This window comes from Onychostoma macrolepis, chromosome 23 (genome assembly GCF_012432095.1).
Source record: "Onychostoma macrolepis isolate SWU-2019 chromosome 23, ASM1243209v1, whole genome shotgun sequence".
NCBI classification, from domain to species: Eukaryota; Metazoa; Chordata; class Actinopteri; order Cypriniformes; family Cyprinidae; genus Onychostoma; species Onychostoma macrolepis.
In genome coordinates, this window is record NC_081177.1 from 21,349,489 (window position 1) to 21,371,874 (window position 22,386).

The following is a 22,386-nucleotide window of genomic DNA, read 5'->3' on the forward strand; positions in this document are numbered from 1 at the left end:
AGATAACTTCTTGTGAGGAAAAAACTTAAATCTTCCCGCCCTCGATCTCAAATGTGCGGAGATGATGTCCGGTTCAGCTAGAAAGTCCTTGAAATTAAACAAAAAGCAGGATGGAGCTCAAATAAAAACAGAGGCCTATTAATAAGGCCTATTATCTCACATTTGTATTTTTCAGGATGACAAAACGTTTTATCCCGTTTTATCAGACCGATTCACCGAATACCGTACAGTAGCCTATTATAACGTTAACGTACCTATAACGTTTAAATAATATTCCGTTGAGTCCTCTGACCGTCTTTGACAGAGAGGGGCGTGGCCTCAAAATTAAAGGTGAATTAAACGGTTAAACCTAATTAAGTTTTGACTATATACTAATACATAAGCAACAGGACTAAGGATACTAAAAATAAACATTATGAAAAATAAACACATTTATGTTGCTAAGGGTGGTTGCTAGATCTGTTTGGGCAACTACCACATTTGGTCTGCAGCACATATATATAAAAGAGTACTCTAGCAGTAGAGTAGTATTGTTACAATCTGTGAGAGTGTAGAAAAAAAAAATGTTACTTTGGCTTTTTGCTATATTGAAGTACCATGGTATTCATGTGGTATTACCATAATCCAAGAGGTGAAGATTTTGCTGGTTAGCGTGACCCCTGTTAACCCCTTTTGGCAGATATCAGAACTACACTAATTGCACTCTGGTAACTACATCAGTATTGTATCTTTCACCATTGGCATCTATTCAAAGATACTGGTGTACTTTCACTATATAGGCCTATATGTTAACCATACTAAATACATATGTTAACTTTCATACACACTATAGATAGGTTACAAGTTTATGTTTGCCTGCAAAGTATTTTACCAGATTTTGAATGGCTTTTGGTGCTTTTCTGTGGTGTTACAAACAGCACAGCCAAGAGAAAGATCATCAGTTTTAATGATTATAGGCCCGTATGAGGTAAAACACTGTTGGGCTTTATCTCATTTTCAGTGCTTAAAAAAGGACATTTTATTGCAACACAATACATGTTATTCTTTTTAAGAGTTGTGAAGGTTAAGAGTCTCAAATCAGTGCAGTATAAATCAAATGTTGTCACAGCAGACAAGTAACATTTGTAATAGCGAGCAGAGACCCATCAGAGCGTGCAGTGTACTCCGTCCAACACTGTGAGATTTCCCACCAGAGCTCGTTCACATTCCTCCACACCTCAGGCTTTCATTTTGCTGTCTGCAGAACCTGAGGTTTAATTAAATGGCAGCGCTCCAGAGAACAAAGTGAGAGAGGGGACAGAGGGAGGAGAGGAGCAGGTGTTTTCTTCACCCATCATTTTGGCCACCTGAAACACAGCCAGCATAAGTCATAAAACACACAAACACACACTACTACTCACACTCTTCTCCAGTCCAGCAAGTTTATCTTTAACTGCTGCAGAATAATAAGCTTTAACAAGTCATATTTCGGTCATTTATTCAACCTCATGTCATTTCAAACTCTTTTTTTTTTTTCTTCTGTGAAACATAAAAAGGCAGGATGTACTCATGTGCTCTTTAACATGCACTCAATGTAGACAGCACCGGGTGGCTGTCAAACTGTAAGGATAAGATGGCAGCCAGATGTCTGTAGACATTTAGTAGCTCCCCATTAACAAAAACAGACAAACATGGCTTGTTCTTACCTCCCCCGCTGATTCATGTCACTTTAATAAGTGAAGCTTAAGGCTGACACTAATATTTTCATCTGTCCTACACATGTTGACCTCTGAACTTTGCTCTCAGGGGAGTATCTCAACTAACTGGCAGGGGTCAGATTGGTGTTTGACTTTGGAAGTCTAGAGTCCTCCTGCTAATGCAACCGAACTCTCATTCACTTCCAAACAAGAACACATTCCACACGGCAGACCAAAACGAAAGAAGAGAGAGACAAATCTCACAAGAGAAGGATGAAGGAAATGCCATCCGGCTGTCACATACTTCCTTTACGGACAAGAGAGTCAACTCGCAAGACAAGAGATGAAAGAGAGAGGGGGGTTTGCCTCTTTTTGTCCGAAGTGTCTGTGTCAGTGTATTAGTCTCTAGTCTTCTTAAGCGAGGACTTAGTGACCTCTTGGTTGCCAGGGATTTCTTTTAAAGAGTGCGAATGATGTGGAAACGCCCCGTTACACCCTTACAGACTCAGAGCAGGTCAGTGACTAAACTAGGGTTGTTCTAATTTTACAAGATGGATATGTTCTAGTCACGTGTTTTTCCTTCTCAGATAATCTGCTGAGTGAGATTGTTTGCTAAAGTTCAAAGGAAGCCATGTTGTGTCTAAAACACGGTTCTGATGTGGCATATTCATATACTTCAAACAGACGTGACCAGACAGGCCTGATCTTAACTGTGATGTGGTTCTTAGCTCTTTTTCAGCTGTCCAAGCTGGACTGTTCAGGATGAGCTGAGTCATTGTTTTGTGCACATGAGAGATGGTGAAAATAAAACTGTAAAAAAAACAAAAACAATTTTGAGTGATTCTTGACAATGCAAAACTCTTTATTGCATGTGGTTTCTAGGTAGTTGCTTATAGGCCCAAATCAAAAGAATATGAAAGGAAGTTTAGGCCTTAGAGTGAAAAATAAAACCAGTAACTGTGAGATAAAGTTTATAAGAAATAAAATAATAACTGACCCCCCTTAGTTACTGTTGCTACTGTCCATGCCGATCTTAACCCCACACATCATGTTCTCACTCAGTGAAAAATACAATGCGGAGCAAAGAGGAAACTGACAACACACTGACAGAAAAGACAGAGGAGGTTACTTTTAGTATGAAACAAATGGTCAGCTTTTAAAAAAATTCTAACAATAACTACTGTTTTGTGGCTCGCTAACATGTCATGACAGATTGCTGTAGTGCCTTTAAGTGGCTCATGAACCAATCATCTCTTCCTCTTTACTAGTTATAGCACAAAATAAACACGAACGAACATCAGAAGGTATCGTTTAAACCGCAAAAAGACGTCAATATACACCATATTTCAAGTTCAAGTCCACCAACATAAATCTACTCTCCTGTCTGGTTTGTTTGTCGGACAAAATGGCAGATTCAGCATTATGACTGGTCAGATTGCCTGCCAATCAAACTCCCAGCAAAGGGTCAATTAAGAGATATAATTATGAGATATACATTGTGAGATACAAAGTCTCAATTCTAAAAACTATTGCTGCAATTTTTTCGATTTTTTTTAGTTGCAATTACAAGATATGAAGTCACATTTACGAGAAAGTCACAAACTGTGAGAAATAGTCCTAAGAGATATGAAGATATATGATATATAAAGTTGCAATTATGAGATATAAAGACAATTATGAGAAATAAAATTACAATGATGAGAAGTCACAACGTTGAAATATAGTCACATTATTTATGATAAACAGTTGCAATTATGAGATATGAAGACAATTAGAAAGTCACAACTGTGAAAAATAGCCATAATTGAGAAATGAAGTCACTATTATGAGATATAAAGTTGCAGATATGAAGACAACTATGATATATAAAGATATGAGACAAATTTGAGAAATAAAATTACAATTATGAGACAACACTGACAGTCACAACTGAGATGTCAATACTTTGCGATATAAAGTTGCAATCATGAGATTATATGTGATTTTATTTCTCATAATAATAATAATGTGATCTAATAGCATGATTTGATTTCTCATAATTGTCTTCACTGTTATGAGAAATAGTTGTAATTAAAATAAAAAGTCACTACGAGATATAAAGTTGCAAACAGAATTGTGATATACAGTCTTAAATATGAGAAATATTTTCAAATTTGAGATATAGTCATATTATGTTAATATATTATTAATGATGATTTTCAATATAGAATTATATTCATGACTATGCTTTACATTTAATTATATATTTCTAACTAGAACTAGTATTCTTTATACTCTAGTGGAAACGAGCCCACCACTAAGCCTCTATGATATTCTGATTTAGAAAGTCTGAGAGTTTTTCAGCTGTTTTGTATGTGTGTGTTATAGATTGTGAGCTAGTGAGGAGCATGTTGATGTGAATGAGACAAAAGCACACTCAACTGTTGTCTTCCCCCTACACAAACACACCACTTGCTCGATGTGTCAGACCCCTCAATCCACACGTTAATAATTACAGCAGGATCTCAACACCTCCGCATTAATACTGACAAAGAGACAGATATCCGCGCTCAGCATCCTGCAGCAACAACAATAAAGAGCAGAAAATCCTCTTGAAACCAAACTCATATTAAAGGAAATAGCAAAAGACAGGACCTCAGAATGTTTGGCCCCTAGCAAAGACACGAGTGAGTTCTGCATTAAAGTTTCAACAACAAACTTGGTTCCAGTTGAAACAAATGGAGTTTAAATCTTAATCCCTGAGTCAAACAGGCATGATGGGTACTAGATTAATCTTTCCAGCAGCCTAAGCCTTTTTTAGCAAAGAGCGAATATAGCTGGCACCGATGACATTTATAATCCAAACCAATTTTATCACAGATACTGTATATATATAGCCTTCAGGCATATAGTTTTATTATACTGGCATCAAGCCCAGAGAGGTTATTGTGTTAGCATGTGAGCGTCACGTCTGACTGGATGGCAAGTTCATACAGGTTTGTAGCATCTTTCGCACTCCTTCAAACGACTGATTTAACAAAACAGTGCTTCCTCTTGCTCTTCCCACAGTTTTGTTAAGATCACATGCTTTGAAGTTCAGTCTGCATGAAAGGAGAAAATCAGAGCGCTAACTGTGGATAAGGAACAAAAGGCCGGAGGTCTCGCTAAGTGAGCAGCGAAGCATTTCAGCCAGACACTGTATAACCCTTATAATGACGAGAGAGTATATATCTCACAAAGAACACGCAACAGACATGTGATAAACAAGACGTGGATTTCCACACGCATAACAAAGTGATTAGCATTAGCAAGCGATTGGTGTTTTCAGACACAAGATGATAATGTTGAAGGGCTATCATGGTTGCAGCTCTTTGGTGTCTGAGAGGAAGGAAGGCGAGTCTTTTGTCATGGGTATGATGCATAAATGAATTGGGCAGAATAAAAAAGGCTGTTTAGTGGTTAGCCTTCACCCTGCTCTCTCACTGAATCACTGGAGCCATTGATGATCTGGAACCGCAGATTCTTACATCATTAACATGGTCAAAGAAAAAAAAAATAGAAAAATGGCCCGTTCATGGTGATGGTACTTTACAATGAGGTTCCATTTGCTAACATATAACTACTATATTGGTTAGCATGAACTAACTATGAAAAATACTTCCAAGTTCCAAAATACTTAATGTTGCTTTAAATGATAAACTGCTTTAAACTTGGTTCGATTCTGATTGGGTGTCAGTGTTCCTCTCTGTCATTACTGGACTATTCTTACATAATTAGAATGATCATTTTTCCACTTCAGGGTAAAAATAAGATAATTGTGAGAAAGTTTAGCATAAAGTCAAATTTTGAGATATTAAAAAAATGCAAATGCATCACATAAATCATCTGGGCACTTTTGGAACGCTTGCACTAGTAGTCCTGCATACTAGGATGAAATACAGAAATAAGACTAAGATTAAGTTAAGTACTGAAGGACTGTCATTGTCTCGTCTACATGATATCAGGATGTTGTGTATCTCCATTAAATGAATGAATCCAGTCATTATATCATTGCACGTTTTACATCTTTCTGTATTTTTGAGGAAAGGCCACAGGCATTTTGTGACCTCTGTAATTGAAGGGAGATAAATAAGCTCTCTAAGAAAAGCTGTGTGCCCGGCCCTGAAAAAGCACTGAGAGACGAGTAAGAAAGATGGGAGACAGAAAACCCAAAGTGTCTGAAAATAACAGCATGTCTTTCTGATGAACGACAGACTGTCAGCAGCTGTGTAAAAAAGAAGAAGAGTAAGACACTATAAACTGAACAGGACAATGACTGCAGCAGGTGAAATCACAACAGTTGTCACAAATATACAGGTACTCTGTCAAAAACATGCTTGAGTGAATGTAAAATTTTCCACATTGTACTTATGTTGCTATTGAACAACAACTTAATTCTTTGTTAATTTATGTAAAGCTGAAATAAAATAAAATTTAAATATTAGATGAAAAATGTAAATGCTAAATAAAATTTAGAAATATTGCATTGGCATATAAATTTAAATAAATATATGTTAAGCTAAATAACTAAAATGACTAAAACTAAAGTTTAAAAAAATTAAGTTAAATGCTAATGCTAACCACTAAAAATTAAAAACTGAAATACATACATAAAGCTAATAAATATAAATTCAGTGTTACATAATACTAAAATCACATCAGATTTTTACTTTGTATTAAAATATTAGAAGGAATCTTAGCAATAGCCCTAAATTTATAAAAACCATAGACAGAGGAGATTTTCTTATTAAAGTAACTAGAAAAGCTCAGTAGCTCAGCAACTAATTTTATAGTTGTTTATAAGTTTTATTTGAGATCATATGAACAGTTAAGCATTAAAATACATTTCAGAGGTTGGTTTTAAATGAAAACATTATTATCCGAGTAAATGTACAGGTGCATCTCAATAAATTAGAATGTCGTGGAAAAGTTAATTTATTTCAGTAATTCAACTCAAATTGTGAAACTCGTGTATTAAATAAATTCAATGCACACAGACTGAAGTAGTTTAAGTCTTTGGTTCTTTTAATTGTGGTGATTTGGGCTCACATTTAACAAAAACCCACCAATTCTCAACAAATTAGAATACTTCATAAGACCAATAAAAAAAAAAAAACATTTTTAGTGAATTGTTGGCCTTCTGGAAAGTATGTTCATTTACTGTATATGTACTCAGTACTTGGTAGGGGCTCCTTTTGCTTTAATTACTGCCTCAATTCAGCGTGGCATGGAGGTGATCAGTTTGTGGCACTGCTGAAGTGGTATGGAAGCCCAGGTTTCTTTGACAGTGGCCTTCAGCTCATCTGCATTTTTTTTGGTCTCTTATTTCTCATTTTCCTCTTGACAATACTCCATAGATTCTCTATGGGGTTCAGGTCTGGTGCATTTGCTGGCCAGTCAAGCACACCAACACCATGGTCATTTAACCAACTTTTGGTGCTTTTGGCAGTGTGGGCAGGTGCCAAATCCTGCTGGAAAATGAAATCAGCATCTTTAAAAAGCTGGTCAGCAGAAGGAAGCATGGTAAACGGGTGCAGTGACTCATCACAGACTGTGGAAACTTAACACTGGACTTCAAGCAACTTGGGCTATGAGCTTCTCCACCCTTCCTCCAGACTCTAGGACCTTGGTTTCCAAATGAAATACAAAACTTACTCTCATCTGAAAAGAGGACTTTGGACCACTGGGCAACAGTCCAGTTCTTCTTCTCCTTAGCCCAGGTAAGACGCCTCTGACATTGTCTGTGGTTCAGGAGAGGCTTAACAAGAGGAATACGACAACTGTAGCCAAATTCCTTGACATGTCTGTGTGTGGTGGCTTTTGATGCCTTGACCCCAGCCTCAGTCCATTCCTTGTGAAGTTCACTCAAATTCTTGAATCCATTTTGCTTGACAATCCTCATAAGGCAGCGGTTCTCTCGGTTGCTTGTGCATCTTTTTCTTCCACACTTTTTCCTTCCACTCAACTTTCTGTTAACATGCTTGGATACAGCACTCTGTGAACAGCCAGCTTCTTTGGCAATGAATGTTTGTGGCTTACCCTCCTTGTGAAGGGTGTCAATGATTGTCTTCTGGATAACTGTCAGATCAGCAGTCTTCCCCATGATTGTGTAGCCTAGTGAACCAAATAAATGAACTTTTCCACGACATTCTAATTTAGAGATGCACCTGTATTTCCCAATTGAAATTGGACTTGCAATCTCAGATTTCCATGTGGTATCAGATGTTTTGGATCTCATTGTACATGTTATCAAGGGGAAAGTGTCATGCTACAATACATGTATTAAAAAGTTTTTTTCCATGACAATTACCCTCTATGACATGTAAGAACATGAAGTAACCAGATTTTCTTCCATATCTTCTATAATTTGTAGAACAGCAACTCATTTTCAGCATTCCTCCAAAACAAAAGAAACGTGTTGTCAGACAGAGGCACATCTGTTTCAGAGGTGTGTGAAACACACAGTTATTACAGTTCCACACTGAGAGGAAGAGCTGTAATCTCCCACACACTCTTTAATAACGGACTAACACTCCTCAAACCCCACAGTGCTTCCTATGCTTCACCTAAACCTCCTCAACTAATGACTGCTTTAAAGCAGCTCTACTCACACCAGCAAACCTAGCAGATGTTCAGTCCCACGGTCTTAACTTTTGATTAGCATTGATCACTAATGCCACCTAGTGGTGATATGTTTCCTGACTGTGACAGAACAATAAATCGACAAACACAAGCTATATACAACACACTGAATAGACATTCTATACAGTACAGAGCAACATGTCCAGTATACAGACTCAGGTGATTTATTTTACATATATGCCATACTTAATAGTTTTTTGAGGTCTTTACTATTGTTCAAAAATGTGGAAAACTGTAAGCCGTTCCTCATAAGCAGAAATGAAGACACAAACAGAAAGACATGTAAATACTGTTTTATTGTAAGAAATGGACTTCAGTTAAAAATGTGGAACTCTTAACAGCCTGCAAGTACAAAATCAGGGAGAGAGAGACAGTTTGGTCGTGGTGCGGGGCCCACAATGTACTGAGTACCTTCGCTACAGATTGTTCTTAAAGGCCACAGAGCATTGAAAGAAAGGAAGGAAGGGTCAATCACTGCCTTTAACAGACATTACCTGCTTCCAAACTACTTCCTTCCACATTTTTACTTGCATCCATCTTGCGCCAATATTTAGCAGTTCGGCTTATGTGAAATTACAATGGGATATTTGTCAATGCAAGCCCAGAAATGTGAGTGTCACTTGTTTTCCTATTGTCTCCTATTTAGATCAGATCCAGCACTGTTATATTCACCCAACTGCAGCAATATTTCTAATCCAGTGAACCAAAACATCCAGCAAAAAGGCTTGTCTAGCTCAAACAGGCAAGTTCTTAAGGGTCAAGGTATTCGATAGCACCAATAACAACTCTGATTGCCGGTTTTGCATGTGCTATTGATGTAAAATGCAACATTGAGAACTACACACAGAAAAACTGCTACTGATTGAGAATGACCAGTGCACAAGAAAACAATGAAGCTACACGTCGGAGAAAGTCAGAGTTGGCACAGTGATCTAAAGTCAGAATCATGTTGAATCTCCAAAAAATGACAAATGAAGTGAGCGAGCATTGCCTGGAAAGATCAAATTCTGAACTTTCCGAAAATGAGCGAGAAGTAAAGCTTTCATCTACAAAGCTCATTTAGTCGATATTTTTAGTGTTTTTGCATTTGTATCGTCAGCTTGACATGGTTATTTGGGGAATGGTCTTGAAAGAGTGCAATATTTGAAAATAACTCAAAAGATTTCACGTTCTCTTCTTGTGTATTTAAAAGATTTAGGTCTGAAATAACCAATATTCTGCTGCTGCCGCTACGTCTACAAATAATAATTAAAAGAAACAAAAGAAAACTTAAATTTAAAACTTTAATAACTTGAATTACAAACATTTGCCAAGAGAGACAGTGCGAAGGAAAGGATAGAAAAACGCATTAAATATAAGGCAGTAAAACAGGTAGAAAACGGGCAGTGTTTGTCTTGTCAATTCAAATTTTGGCCGAGTCTGCCAACGTAGTGGCTACTAACTTCATACGGATAATTCTTTAAAATGAAAGCAATAAAATTATAATAAAAACATTTAAACTCGTGCAACCGTGGTGCCACAGTACATCGGCGTCCTGTAGGCCAAAGCGCACGACTGAGTGTTAGTACGTGCGTCGACTCGAAAACGACGCTTCACTATATCCATAAAATAAAGAAAAGACAAACGTCAGACTGGGTCCACTCCCTCCAGACAGTCTGTATAAGGCACAGTCACTGAGGATAGACTGGAGCGGTGGTGACTGCTACCTGCCTTATGCTAAAGCAAGCACCAAAACCATGAGTGGAAACTAGGAAGTGAGAGGGTTTTTGCAATGAACTAATGCACGTTTTATCATTCCGTCCCTCGGTTTTGTGTCAGGAAGGTACGGTTCTAAATAAGACGTGATCACAGATATGTACCACAGCAGTGACGGGGAGACGCCGCCTATAAATCACTACAGAGGATGTGTCCAAGACATTTCAAATAAGATAAATACATTTGCAGGTGTCTGAAGTTGCTGAAAGAGGAAAGCAATATTAGATTGTATATTACAGACGGGAAACACACTCTTCCTCGGAGAGAAACAGGAGTATCGTGGCAGCCAGAGGTCTGAGGGCATTAAAACAGTTCTTTCGACATTAAGTGTGTCTATGCATGCTTTAGCAGACGCAATGGAATTCAGTATGGAGTTTGTTCGGAAGTCCAAATGCATAATATGGTGTGGATGGCGGGGTAGTGACTGTGTGGAGAGGACGGGAATGGAAAGGTGAGAGGAGGGTAAAACTGCAGCGAGTCACAAGCATTAGAACTCCTCCTGGTCCTCTGACTCAGCGTCTGGTATGACAAACCCATCCTGAGAGAGCGAGCGAGAGAGACAGAGAGAGAGAGAGAGAGAGAGAGAGAGAGAGAGAGAGATTGAGTCATCTGATAAGAAAAGTCTTGCCATTTAAAGATTGTTCCACTGTTTTCCACTGCAGATGTTGTTAACCAGGAAACATTCCCAAGAAAAGCACTAGTCTGTGTTTACAAGTTCAATAAATGAATGAACAAGACTGTCTAATGTGGATCTGCAGCATGTCTACTCATACTTTCTCCAGACTGTTACTTGGGAATTCTGTGATGTCCATTAAAAAACAATTTTTATTTAATCAAAGGCTTTCAATGTCATGTAAAAACTGGACATATCTGAGCTTTTCTAAATTAATGTAAAGCTGTAATATACTTTATATAAAAAAAAAAAAAAAAAAAAATTGACCCTGGAGGCTTTCATTCGTGAAACAAACAAATCATGACTGACTACGAATAGTTCATTTCACCAATAGGATCAGTTTAAAGGGACAATTCCCCTAAAAATGAAAATCCTCATTTACTCATCCTCGTATTGTGCCAAACCCATCTGACTTCTGCTCATCTTAAACATACAGTGGTGGCCAAAATGATTAAAACGCTATATTTTCACCCGCTAAAAATGGTTTTAAGTCAGTTATTTCTATCTTTTGCTGTATAGTGTGTCAGTAGGAAATATCAGTTTACAATTCCAAATATTCATTTTGCCATTAATTGTAATAATAAAGTGAGATTTTTGTCTGACAACAGCCAGTGCTCCACACAGAGATCTGATCTGATCATCATCCAGTCCGTCTGGAATGACATGAAGAAACAGAACAAACTGAGACTAAATCCAGAAGAACTGTGGCAACGTCTCCGAGATGCTTCAAGAAACCTACCTGCAAAGCTACAGTACTGTTAAAAGTTTTAGGCACTTACATAAAAATGCTACAAAATGTGTCAAAAATAATGCGATAAATAGATTTTCTTTATCAATTAACTTCCATTAACTAACTTAAGTCAACATTCTGTGTGACCACTCTTTGCATTTAAAGCAGCTTTTGTCCTAGGTGCACTTGCGCAGAGTTTTTCAAGTAGCTTTGCAGGTAACCTACCTATGTGCAAGTGCCTAGAACTTTTAACAGTACTGTAGCTTTGCAGGTAGGTTTCTTGAAGCATCTCGGAGACGTTGCCACAGTTCTTCTGGATTTAGTCTCAGTTTGTTCCGTTTCTTCATGTCATTCCAAATGGACTGGATGATGATCAGATCAGATCAGATCTCTGTGTGGAGCACTGGCTGTTGTCAGACAAAAATCTCACTGGATTATTACAATTAATGGCAAAATGAATGTGTGGAAATGTAAACTGATATTTCCTACTGACACACTACAGCAAAAGATAGAAATAACTGATCTAATCATTTTGGCCACCACTGTAAATGGAGAGATTTCTAATGAATCATGAAAGATTTCTGTCCCTCTGTTAAGCCATTAAGCACATCCAATATGGCAAACAGAAGCTCAAACGTGCTTGCTCGTCATCCAAGGTTATGCTTTGCTTTACCATATTTGATGAGCTTGGTGTATTTGCGTTGATCAATGTTTATGCATGAATAAAAGCCCAAATTAAATCTGTTCATAATATAAAATGAGCATGCCTATTCAGAAGACTTGGATTAATCAGACTTTTACAATGTCTTTATTATGAAGCATCTGTTTTGGCGGAATTGACTTTCAATGAAAGGGCAGAAATCACTCAGGTTTGATGAAAATATCTATAAAGTCTTATTGCTTGTGGGAATGGCATAAGGGTGAAAGAATTTTCATTTTTGGGTGAACTATCCCTTTAAGTCTAAGATGATGCCATATTGGCCAGAGAACATAACATATTAATATATGACTGAAAAGGTCATGACGAAGTCATGAAATTCATTAGTCAATAAGGGAACTAGGGGTGGGCGATATGGCAAAAATATCATATCACGGTTTTTTAGTGCGAATGAAAAGCTTAACCGGCAAAGCTTTAAAACACACGCAAATAATGTAATTTTGTGATTGCGAATAAGTGCAGTGTTTCGTGCGTGTAACTCTACCACTGAGTTAACACTGATGTGAATGTATGTAGTGTTGTACAGTATATTGAGACGGAGGAATAAGAACTGCAGCTAATAGAATGTGCGCTGAAGCACGATACTACAATATTTCTTCAAAAGCAGATCGTGGAGACATTTTTATCGTCCACGATCAAAAATCGTCATATTGCATACCCCTAATGGGAACACTGTTAATTACTAATATGGTCTGTTGTGACAAACGTTTCTCTTTGGTGAGACTGTAGTTGTGTTTGACTCACGTCTGTGGCATAGAGAATATCCACAATCCTCTGCAGGGTGGGGTCTCCCTCCCCCTCCTTCTCTTGACAGATCAGCTCAATGTTCCTCAGCTTGCCAAAGTAAAAGTCCCGCTCCTTCTCCATGTCCTGGATTGTAGACTTCAAGATGTTTAACTGAAAGTCACCAAACAAACATTTTAGTCATAAAACCCAAAGTACACTTGTTTTTATGCATACGTTAAGTTACTAGGTACTATGCTGATGACAAAAAGTGCAGACACTAGACAAAGATGAAATTTGAAAGTGCACGTCGAGTGCCTTTGCTTGTTTCATACTATAAAAAGTGACAGTCTCACAATGTGAGAGTATATAGTATAACAAACCTCTTGAATAAGTTCCGCCCTTTCCTCATCACCACCAGCACCAGGTCTCCGCGCAGAGCCAGGCACCACCTTGGGTGTTACCTTGGCAACGGTTGCTCTCTGTGGTGCTGTTGGGAACAAGTAATAAGTAGTAAGATGCCATCAAACTAGTTTGAAATACAGGAAATAGAGACAAGTAGTTAATAACATTCTGACAGTATAACAGAAAATCACTGGACCTGTTATTGAAATGCACTGAAGAGCAAGTCATTGAGTTGATAAAAGTATTTAACTGCAGTGAAGTGAAAGCAGCAAGCTGGCAATAAAATCAACATGTAATCAGAATGAACCCATTTACTTCTGGTATGGTGATGCTGATTTTTCACGATTCAATTAATTCTCAATGAATAAAGTCAAGCACACCCCGTCTTTCTCCTTGAATATCCAGCTTCATTTAGAAACATGTCAGATTTTGGAAGTAAAACTTTTTAAAAAAATTTATTTTCACACAACATCATAACATAACATTCATTCAAAACAAACAAAACAACAGACATATAATCAATACTTTAAAAGCCCAGTCAAAAAGGAGAGAGAGAGGGAGGGAAAAAAACACAATTCCAATTCCTTTATATAATCGAGTATGTTAAAGAAAAAACCCTGCCAAGCATCAATAGTAGAGGGCTTGGCCCCATTAATGTGCGCTGTTGTACATTCACAAGTCACTATTTTGTAATGCAATCAATAATTTTATTTTATATTAAGGAAACAGATGGCTGACCAGAAGTTGGTGCAATCCAATCCCGCATAGGATGAGAGGAAATGGGAGATGCCCAAGGAACTCATACACTTTGAGAGTAGAACGTAATTGAAGAAAGGCAAAATATGCGGATGCTGATAAACAAAATTTAGTTCTTAATGTCTGAAACGAACAGAGGCCCTGGTTATCATATATATCACCGCACGTGTTTACGCCTTAAGAAGACCAAGAGGGTTGGACAAATGGACGATTTCCACATACAAAATTATAATTGTGCCATAACGGTGTACTGTTACAAAACTTGAAGGGTCCTCCTATCAGACGTTCAACCGTTTTCCAGACTTTAATAGAATTAGCCACAACTGGACCAAATTTATAATCATCACCTTTTTTCTCTGTGCCAGTAAATAAAATATCTTGGAGTCTATTTGGTTTAACCTTGTTAGCTTCAATCACTCTCCATGAAACTTTGGATTGAGGATCAGTCCAATTATAAAGAGACTTAAACTGGAATGACCAATAATACAATACAAAATTTGGTACAGCCAGTCCTCCTGCGAGATTAGGATGTTGTAATTTGGTAAGCTTGATTCTGGGGTATTTATCATTCCAGATAAATTGAAAAAGTATGGAGTTGATCTCCTTATAGTAACCTGGAGGGGGAGAAAGTGGTAGCATAGAGAAAAGAAAGTTAAACTGAGGTAACAAATTCATCTTAACTGTGGAGATTCTTCCTTGAAGAGGAAGTAAGATGTGCTGTGAAGACCATTTCATACTGCTTTTATGCACATCTATGCATACATATTAAAATGACTAACAGTCTAAAAGCATATCAGACTCATCACATGTTCCCTTCTCAGAAGAGTTTCTGTCCAGCACTTTCCATGTGGGTGGGTTAGTTGACACTTAAAACTATTTAATATTGTGACTTTTAAAAATCATTTAAACGTCCAATTTACTAGAATGACTGCAACAATATCAACTTCTCCAGCAACCAAAACCATATGTATTTCTTAGCTGACACCGCTCATTGTCTATTAGGGGTGTGAATTGGCACTGGTTTCATGATTCAATTCGATTACGATAATCATGTCAACGATTCGATTCAATCCGATATCACGATGCATCATGATTATATCAAATTCATTTTGTGCATTTTTATTACATTATATAAGCAGGTTACTTTTTAAAATAATTATGTTAATTAATATATAATTAATTAATTATTGTTAAGAATTAAAAGTAAATATAGCTTCAAAACATACAAGCAAATATAAATTAATAAAGGGGGGAAAAGACAATTACAATAAAGAAAAAGCACTTTCGGTATCTGGGAGTGCTTTAAGTATTGAAAGTTTACAGATAATCATAGTTGTGGGTTTTTCTTTTTTCCTCAGCATTATTGCTGTTTGATTATTACTGATGAGATCATAGACATTGGCAGGTTTAATAGACTGCATTCACACTAATGCACAGATCTATTTCCACATACAAGATGTTTTGTCTTGTTCTGAAAACATAACTGACTGTGTTTACATCAATTTCGTATCAAAAGTAGATGCAAGTGCATTTAACCGCAGCCTCGAGCTTCAGGACAAACAAATGCAAAGTGCACGCGAAAGTCTGTCAGTGCATCTAATACATACTGCATTCCAAACGCAGAAATGAAAGCATATCTAAAGTAAAAGACTAAAAAGACAGCGAGTGGAAGCACACACTACTGTCAAGCAATACGCACATGTCTCACAGCGCATATTCTGTGCAATGAAGCCCGCCACGTTTTTCTCTAGCGCACACATGTGCCATATGCGGGAAAAAGCCAAGCTCAGATTTGAAAATAGAGAGTACATTTTTAATACTTGCGTGACAAGTGCGTATGCGAATGACGTCATAGGCTATAATCGATTATGGTCCATTACTGTATCGATGCAGAATCGTCCATGTCCGCATCGCGATTCAACGATTAATTTCGACACCCCTATTGTCTATACTGCCTAGACTTCAGTGAGCAGATGGTGACCAGTCAGTAAAGACTGAGATGTAGCAGCAGAAACGGGACCAGGCTGAAACTGTTACATAAACTTAAGTGTACAAACTACATTCAAAGTGATCCACCATTTGAATCCCCTACAGACACTGAAGACATTTAAAAGCCCAAAAACCCAAGACACATCTTAAGCAGCTGGCGTGGCAGTCTTAACAAGATGGTGGACTGCAGTAAGCCAATGAACACAGATGTTTTTGGCAAGTCAAAACGAGGTCAAGAACAGAATAATCAGCTCATGTACATCTTACCGAAGAATGCATGTAAGTGCACATGAAAATAATGCAATGCCTGGTGGATATCAATAAAATGGGAAAATACACTATCGTTCAAGATTTTGGGGTCAGTAAGATTTAGTTTTTAATATATTTAAAAATGTAATTTATTCCTGTGATGGTAAAGCTGTGATCCTGCAGAAACCACCGATATGCTGATTCGGTGCACAAGAAACATTGTTGATTCCTGTTGAGATCACGCACATGAACTTCTCTTATTTCATTTAGGTCGAGGCTTCCAGGATTAGCACAAATACCATTTTGATGAACAATACAACACAGGTATCCTCTGTTGTAAACAAACACAGCGTCAGCTCACATGAGAGTTTGCTTCATTATGCTATAAGAAGCTCATGCTCCAGACTCTGGTGAACATGCTCAGGACTGCTTGCCTGAGGCTATGAATTATAGGTAATGTTGTAAATAATGTTTCCAACCAGAATTGCTTAGTTTTGTGCTGCCTGATATGCTTTTTTTGAATTTCAACATGATAGTAGTCATTGACTTGCATTTTATAGCAAAATCTGACAGGGTAGCACAAATCGACAGAACACCAGCTCTACACTGGATGCATCAAAGCTCAATTTCTGTATCTATTTGTTAACTTGTCTGTAGCGCAACAAGCACGTTATAAAATAGAAATAGAACTCGGCATCTGTTTACTGTAGCGCTTGAGCTCAGTTACTGAACGACTGATTATAACGGGATCCATGTGCCTTGACGCAACGTGTCGCGCCGTTCGCGCCCGGTGTAGTAGTAATACTACCGCTTCTAGACTAGACTGTGTATCATTTCCATAGCAACAACTCTTTACTTTAGTGTTCGTGCAGCTGATGTCACGTGAAACTTCCTGTGAAACCAATATGCATTTAGACACAATAAAGCATGATATGCTTTTCCTTGTTTAGAAAAAATAATATAAATGCTTTTTGTTTGCTGATTGACAAATTTCTAGTTTATTCTCTAGTTTAGAGTTTATTCAACGCACAAAATATAGCCTAATTTATATTCACAAGCCTTTTTTTCTCCTTGGGAAGTGTCATCTTTCTACAACCCCAATTCCAGAAAAGTTTGGACGTTTTGTGACATGCCACACAATCAAGAAAATGTTATGTGCTCATTCTCTTTAACCTATATTTAATTGACTGAAGTACAAAGAAAAATATCCAATGTTTTTACTGGCCAAATTTTATTTTGTAAATATGAACTAATTTTGATTTTGATGGCTGCAACACACTCCAAAAGAGTTGGGACAGAGGCATGTTTAACACCGTGTCACATCATATTTCCCTTTAATTACAAGGTTTAATTGTTTGGGAATTGAGGATAGTAATTCTTAAAAGTTTTTTGAGAAAAATTTTGCCCAATCTCACTAGATGCAAGACTTCAGATGCCCATCAGTCTGTGGTCTTCGTTGTCTGATTCTTCTTTTCACGATGGGCCATACATGTTCAATAGGAGACAGATCTGCTGGCCAGTCAGTCACATGCAAAAGTGTCTATGAAACCATGTTGTTGTAGCACATGTAGAATGAGACCTGGCATTGTCTTGATCTAATAACAATGGACTTCCCATGAAAGACGTCATCTTGATGGCACTATATATCTCTGTACAATCCCAGTAAATGTCTCCATGTCAATGGCACCTTAACACATAAGCCAGTCACCCATGCTGTTTGCACCGCTGCACCCCCATATCATGACAGACGTGTGCTTTTGCATCTGTCACTGATGAAAATCTGGATGGTCCCTTTGGTCTTTGGGACTGAAAACTCAACATCCATTTTTACCAAGAAACAAGTTGAAATGTGGACTAATTTGAGCACAGCACACATTTCCACTGCATAAAATTGATAGCTTTCTCCTTGAGTAACAGAGATTCAAGTTGCATTTCTTGATGCAACAGCAGACTGTGTTAAGTGACAGCAGTTTTCTGAAGTACTCCTGAGCCCTTGTGGCTATATTTAACACTGCAGCATGATGTTTTCTCATGCAATGCCATCTGAGGGCTCAAAGGTCATGCAAATTCACCTGAGGTTTCCTGCTTTACTCTACACAGACTGAGATTTCTCTGGATTCCCTGAATCTTTTCACAGTATGGTAGTTGGTGAAAGGCCTAAATTCTTTGTGATTTTGCATTGAGAAATGTGATTTTTGAGTTGTTTGGCACAAAGTGATGAGCCATGTCTGAGACTGAGATGATCCTTTTATACCCAAACATGATACCCTGGCCTAGTTCACCTACTCACTGTGAACTGTTTCAAAATAGTTCATTTGGAAATTCTATAGCCTTTTCATTTTTATTTCGCCTCTGTCCCAACTTAATTGGGAGTGTTTTGCAGCCATCAAAATCGAAATTTGTTTATATTTATAAAATGCATTTATGTTGGTCAGCAAAAACATTGGAAATATTTTCCTTGTACTTCTGTCAATTAAATAAAAGTTAAAGGAGAACTAACAAATCACAGGTTCTTGATTTTATTGCATTTTACAAAACATCCCAACTTTTCTGAAATTGGGGCTATACTTTGAAGTATTTGTAAGCAAACTTTGAAATATCGTCACAGAATTTATGAAATATAGTAAAAGAGGGTTTATATTTCTTCCATTTGCAAGTGTAAATGTGGTTTACCCACCAAAATTACTATGTCTACTATGTCAGGGGGAAAAAAAAGAAATTCAATATATTCTATAAAAAATTTAAAAAAGGGGTATTTTTTAAAACTAAGCGATAAATATTGTTATTTTTCACTGAAAGCTTATTGAAAACATAAGAGTTCCAGGAACAGAACAACGAACTAAAATCTTTTTTTTCTTTAAATGCCCGAGGATATATTCTAAACAGAATATTTTTTTATATTTCAGAATACTCTTTAAATTTGGGGCAAGGTATATCAGATCTCAACATCACTGAAACTGTAGTAATGAAAATCACCAACATGCTTAAAAACTAAGTTTAAATTAATCTTATTACACTTATTTTCAAATATTTCACTGTAAAAAAGTACTTCACTGTCTTATTTGATCAACTCAATGGATCCTTAAATTAACTTAATTTCTTAAAAATCATAATGACCCCATACATTTGAATGGTACTGTAAAAATAACAGTTCTCATTATAAACACAAAATAATAATCAACTCTAATGTTCAGTGAAGATTAGACTGTTTTATTTGATGGGGGGGCTTTGAGGGACCTGGATAATGGGTAGGGGGGCGCTAGCCCAAAAAAGGTTGAGAACCACTGGCCTAGTGGGTAGGGCTGGGCGATATATCGAACGTGATGATCATGCGCATCTCGTCAGTAAAGCCAGTTCTGTGATTAGTGGTAAATCTCCATCACCTGCTTTCAAATGGAGCGCCATTTAATGCACAGAGCCGTAGATCACTGACAAGCTACGCAATATCGCGTTCATTATCGCAGATGCACGTGACAATCGCATGCGATATATCGCCCAGCCCTACTAGTGGGCAGTGCGCTGACATATGATGCTGTTGCATTATGGGTGTCCTGAGTTTGAATCCCGGCTGAAGGACCTTTCCAAAAATAAATCTTAAAAAAACCCCATCAATATTGCTGATCACAAACTGTTGAAAGCTAATGTAGTTCTGAATATCTGACTTTTTCGGGAAGATGTATAAAACACAAAAATGTATGTCTAATCCTAAATGCTGAGATCAAACTATGAGGTGCAAACAACTGGTGCAATGTAACCAACCTGCATTCAAGATCTTCTTGGGCTTGCTGAGGGCAGGCATGGAGGGGTTGGGTGGAGGCATGGTGTCCTGGCCCTGTCGTGCTTCCACTGGGTCATAGTCTTTTCCATCGTAGTTGGCATCAAAGAACTTCTTAAACCACTGAACGAATTCAAAATTGTCTTGAAATTTGCCCTTCACCAACTTGTCAACCGGGATAATCTGATGAGGAAAACACATTCAGATATTATTTCTTGTATTTATTAAGGTCATTGTTTTCGTGGTGAAATCAAGGAACAAAACCAATGTCTGCATGGTATAATTAGTTCCAAACTCCAGTAATGATAGCATATTCTAGTCAATATAATTTGTGATCAAATGGAAATAATTAACCTAAGTGTCTCTAAAAAGTCTCTTAAAACTGTTTTGCTCAACTTGACCAGACAAACACTGCTTGTGCAGACAAGCTTGAGGAAAAGAAATTAAGCAACTCACTTTGTCAACGCCCATTTTCTTGAAGGCGGCCTGCAATATCTTAAAATTGTGAATGTATTCATGCTCTAATTTTGCACCAAATTTAACTTTCTTCAAAGGTATGCAGCCTGGAAACAGCATGTCCATAAACTGGCAGTAGGCTGCACCTGTAGTGAAAATCAGATTACAAACAGTTGATAAATTGAAAAAATGCTTCCATTACTCCAAAACATATCCATTATAATAAAGTGCATTAGTGCACGCCCATTCCTTCTGGAAGTATTTTTTCTTTGATAAAACAATAGAAGCCAGAAACCAAACCAACCAGCTATTTCCTTAAATTTCCTTATGAAAGAAATGGGATTTTTACTTTCAGAACCTAGCTGTTGCAATCTGTACTACAAAGCCGCATACATTCTTACATTCATACACTCTTTACTACAAAGCCACATACAACTCACCTGAACATAAAAGCTCGATCTTGGTAAAGTTCATCTGTAGAGACTCATTGATCCATGCGAGCATGTCATGGCGACTCAGATTGTCGCTAGTCACTGAGGTGGAATATACGTTCACAGCCATGTTCTAGAATGGAGCAAGAGATAAATGAGACATCATGATGAGTAACCATGTGCTGCTGACACAGACTGAAAATTTACAGTGCTGAAACTAGGGCTATTAGTATAACTACTATTAGATTATTATAGATCAACATATTATTATTATAATATAAGAGACGTATTCTGTCTCAATTTTAGTATAAAGGATGCTCTATTATTATCATACATTAAACTTGACAGAGTACAAAGAAACACAAGCACTGCAATGAACGTATTTCATCACATGGGTGAATCCTAAGGGAGTGTATCAAGGATGCTAAATCTCACATTTCCTCTTCTATCCGTCTATCTAAAACCAATAATCAACATAACACAATATTCTTTATTTTAATAAATAGTCTTTATAGTCAACAAAAGCCTTCATAGTGTGATATAAACTATGAAGAAGAATGGAGCTGTAATACATCGTAATGGCATTAAGCCAGCCAGAATCTCAAGACAGCCAAGCAGATGCTGAGAAAGACAGCAGTAATGTCAGTCACTTTATCTGTGCCTTAAAACCTAATAAGTGGCCCTACCTAGACAGCAATTCATTCGAAGTCATTTTTAATTATAAACACGTTTGACTCGAATGCGCCTTTGACGCCCAAAATGCTTTTTTTAAGCAGCTCGCAGGGTTTTGAGACGCAGCCCTTGAGACAAACACCGCCTCAGCTGCTCTTCTACATCCAGGCCTCGCCTTCCACACTATAACCCTTATAACACACGTCTTTACCGACACTTATTAAAACAAGAAGGCTAAAATGAATATACGTATTTACTTAAACCTCAAAAACCGGCCTCATAGACCAGAGTACCGACGAAATAAAAGACAAGCCTAGCTAATTCTTTGTCCCATAAAACATCATCAGCATCAGCTTCCGTTAGCGGCCGGGGCTAACCGTTCATTTCAGCGCACTCGTTTAAAATAAAACATTCCCAATGGGCATATAACGCTTTAACGACGTTGTCACAACATAATCTCTATGCGTCATTAATTTATAGAATAAAAGAAAAAGAAGAATATCTAACGGTATTTGAGATGTCTTAGCCGAGCTTTACCTCTTGTTCGCCGGCGCCTCTTTCTCTCAGATCATGCGTCGGTTTGTTCTTTGGGCGTCTTACGTCATCACGTACAGATACGTAGGAAAAGTGGCAAAATAAGAGTCTCCGTCTTGTTGCTTTTATTTGGCAATATATTGAAGGAATTGTATTTATGTTAAAATGAGATTTTATTGGTGTA

General features: G+C 37.4%; 1 protein-coding gene across 4 annotated transcripts; it reads right to left on the reverse strand.

Moving 5' to 3' along the window:
* Positions 1–965: 965 nt before the first annotated feature.
* On the reverse strand, positions 966–22,284 carry mapre1b (microtubule-associated protein, RP/EB family, member 1b). Of its 4 annotated transcripts, none has more exons than XM_058764023.1 (7): positions 22,176–22,195; positions 21,006–21,129; positions 20,566–20,711; positions 20,094–20,292; positions 13,319–13,425; positions 12,957–13,109; positions 966–1,346 (listed from the first exon to the last, which is right to left on the reverse strand). In XM_058764023.1, the coding sequence occupies exons 2-7, from the start codon at positions 21,124–21,126 to the stop codon at positions 1,254–1,256; spliced, it is 819 nt and encodes a 272-aa protein (XP_058620006.1). In that variant the 5' UTR covers positions 21,127–21,129; positions 22,176–22,195; the 3' UTR covers positions 966–1,253. The 4 variants fall into 4 exon arrangements, with proteins under 4 accessions (XP_058620006.1, XP_058620007.1, XP_058620005.1 ...); XM_058764024.1 differs by lacking the exon at positions 22,176–22,195 and adding an exon at positions 21,926–21,947; XM_058764022.1 differs by lacking the exon at positions 22,176–22,195 and adding an exon at positions 22,206–22,284 and having other exon boundaries at positions 968–1,346.
* Between the last annotated feature and the right edge of the window lie 102 nt (positions 22,285–22,386).

What these genes read in the sequence shown, in the direction of transcription:
- mapre1b (XM_058764023.1), bottom strand. Translation starts at nt 21,126, where the DNA reads ATGGCTGTGAACGTATATTCCACCTCAGTGACTAGCGACAATCTGAGT. An exon ending in AGAAAATGGGCGTTGACAAA is followed by an intron (nt 20,293 to 20,565) that starts GTGAGTTGCTTA and finishes TTTCCTCATCAG; the next exon opens with ATTATCCCGGTTGACAAGTT. An exon ending in CAAGAAGATCTTGAATGCAG is followed by an intron (nt 13,426 to 20,093) that starts GTTGGTTACATT and finishes TGTTCCCAACAG; the next exon opens with CACCACAGAGAGCAACCGTT.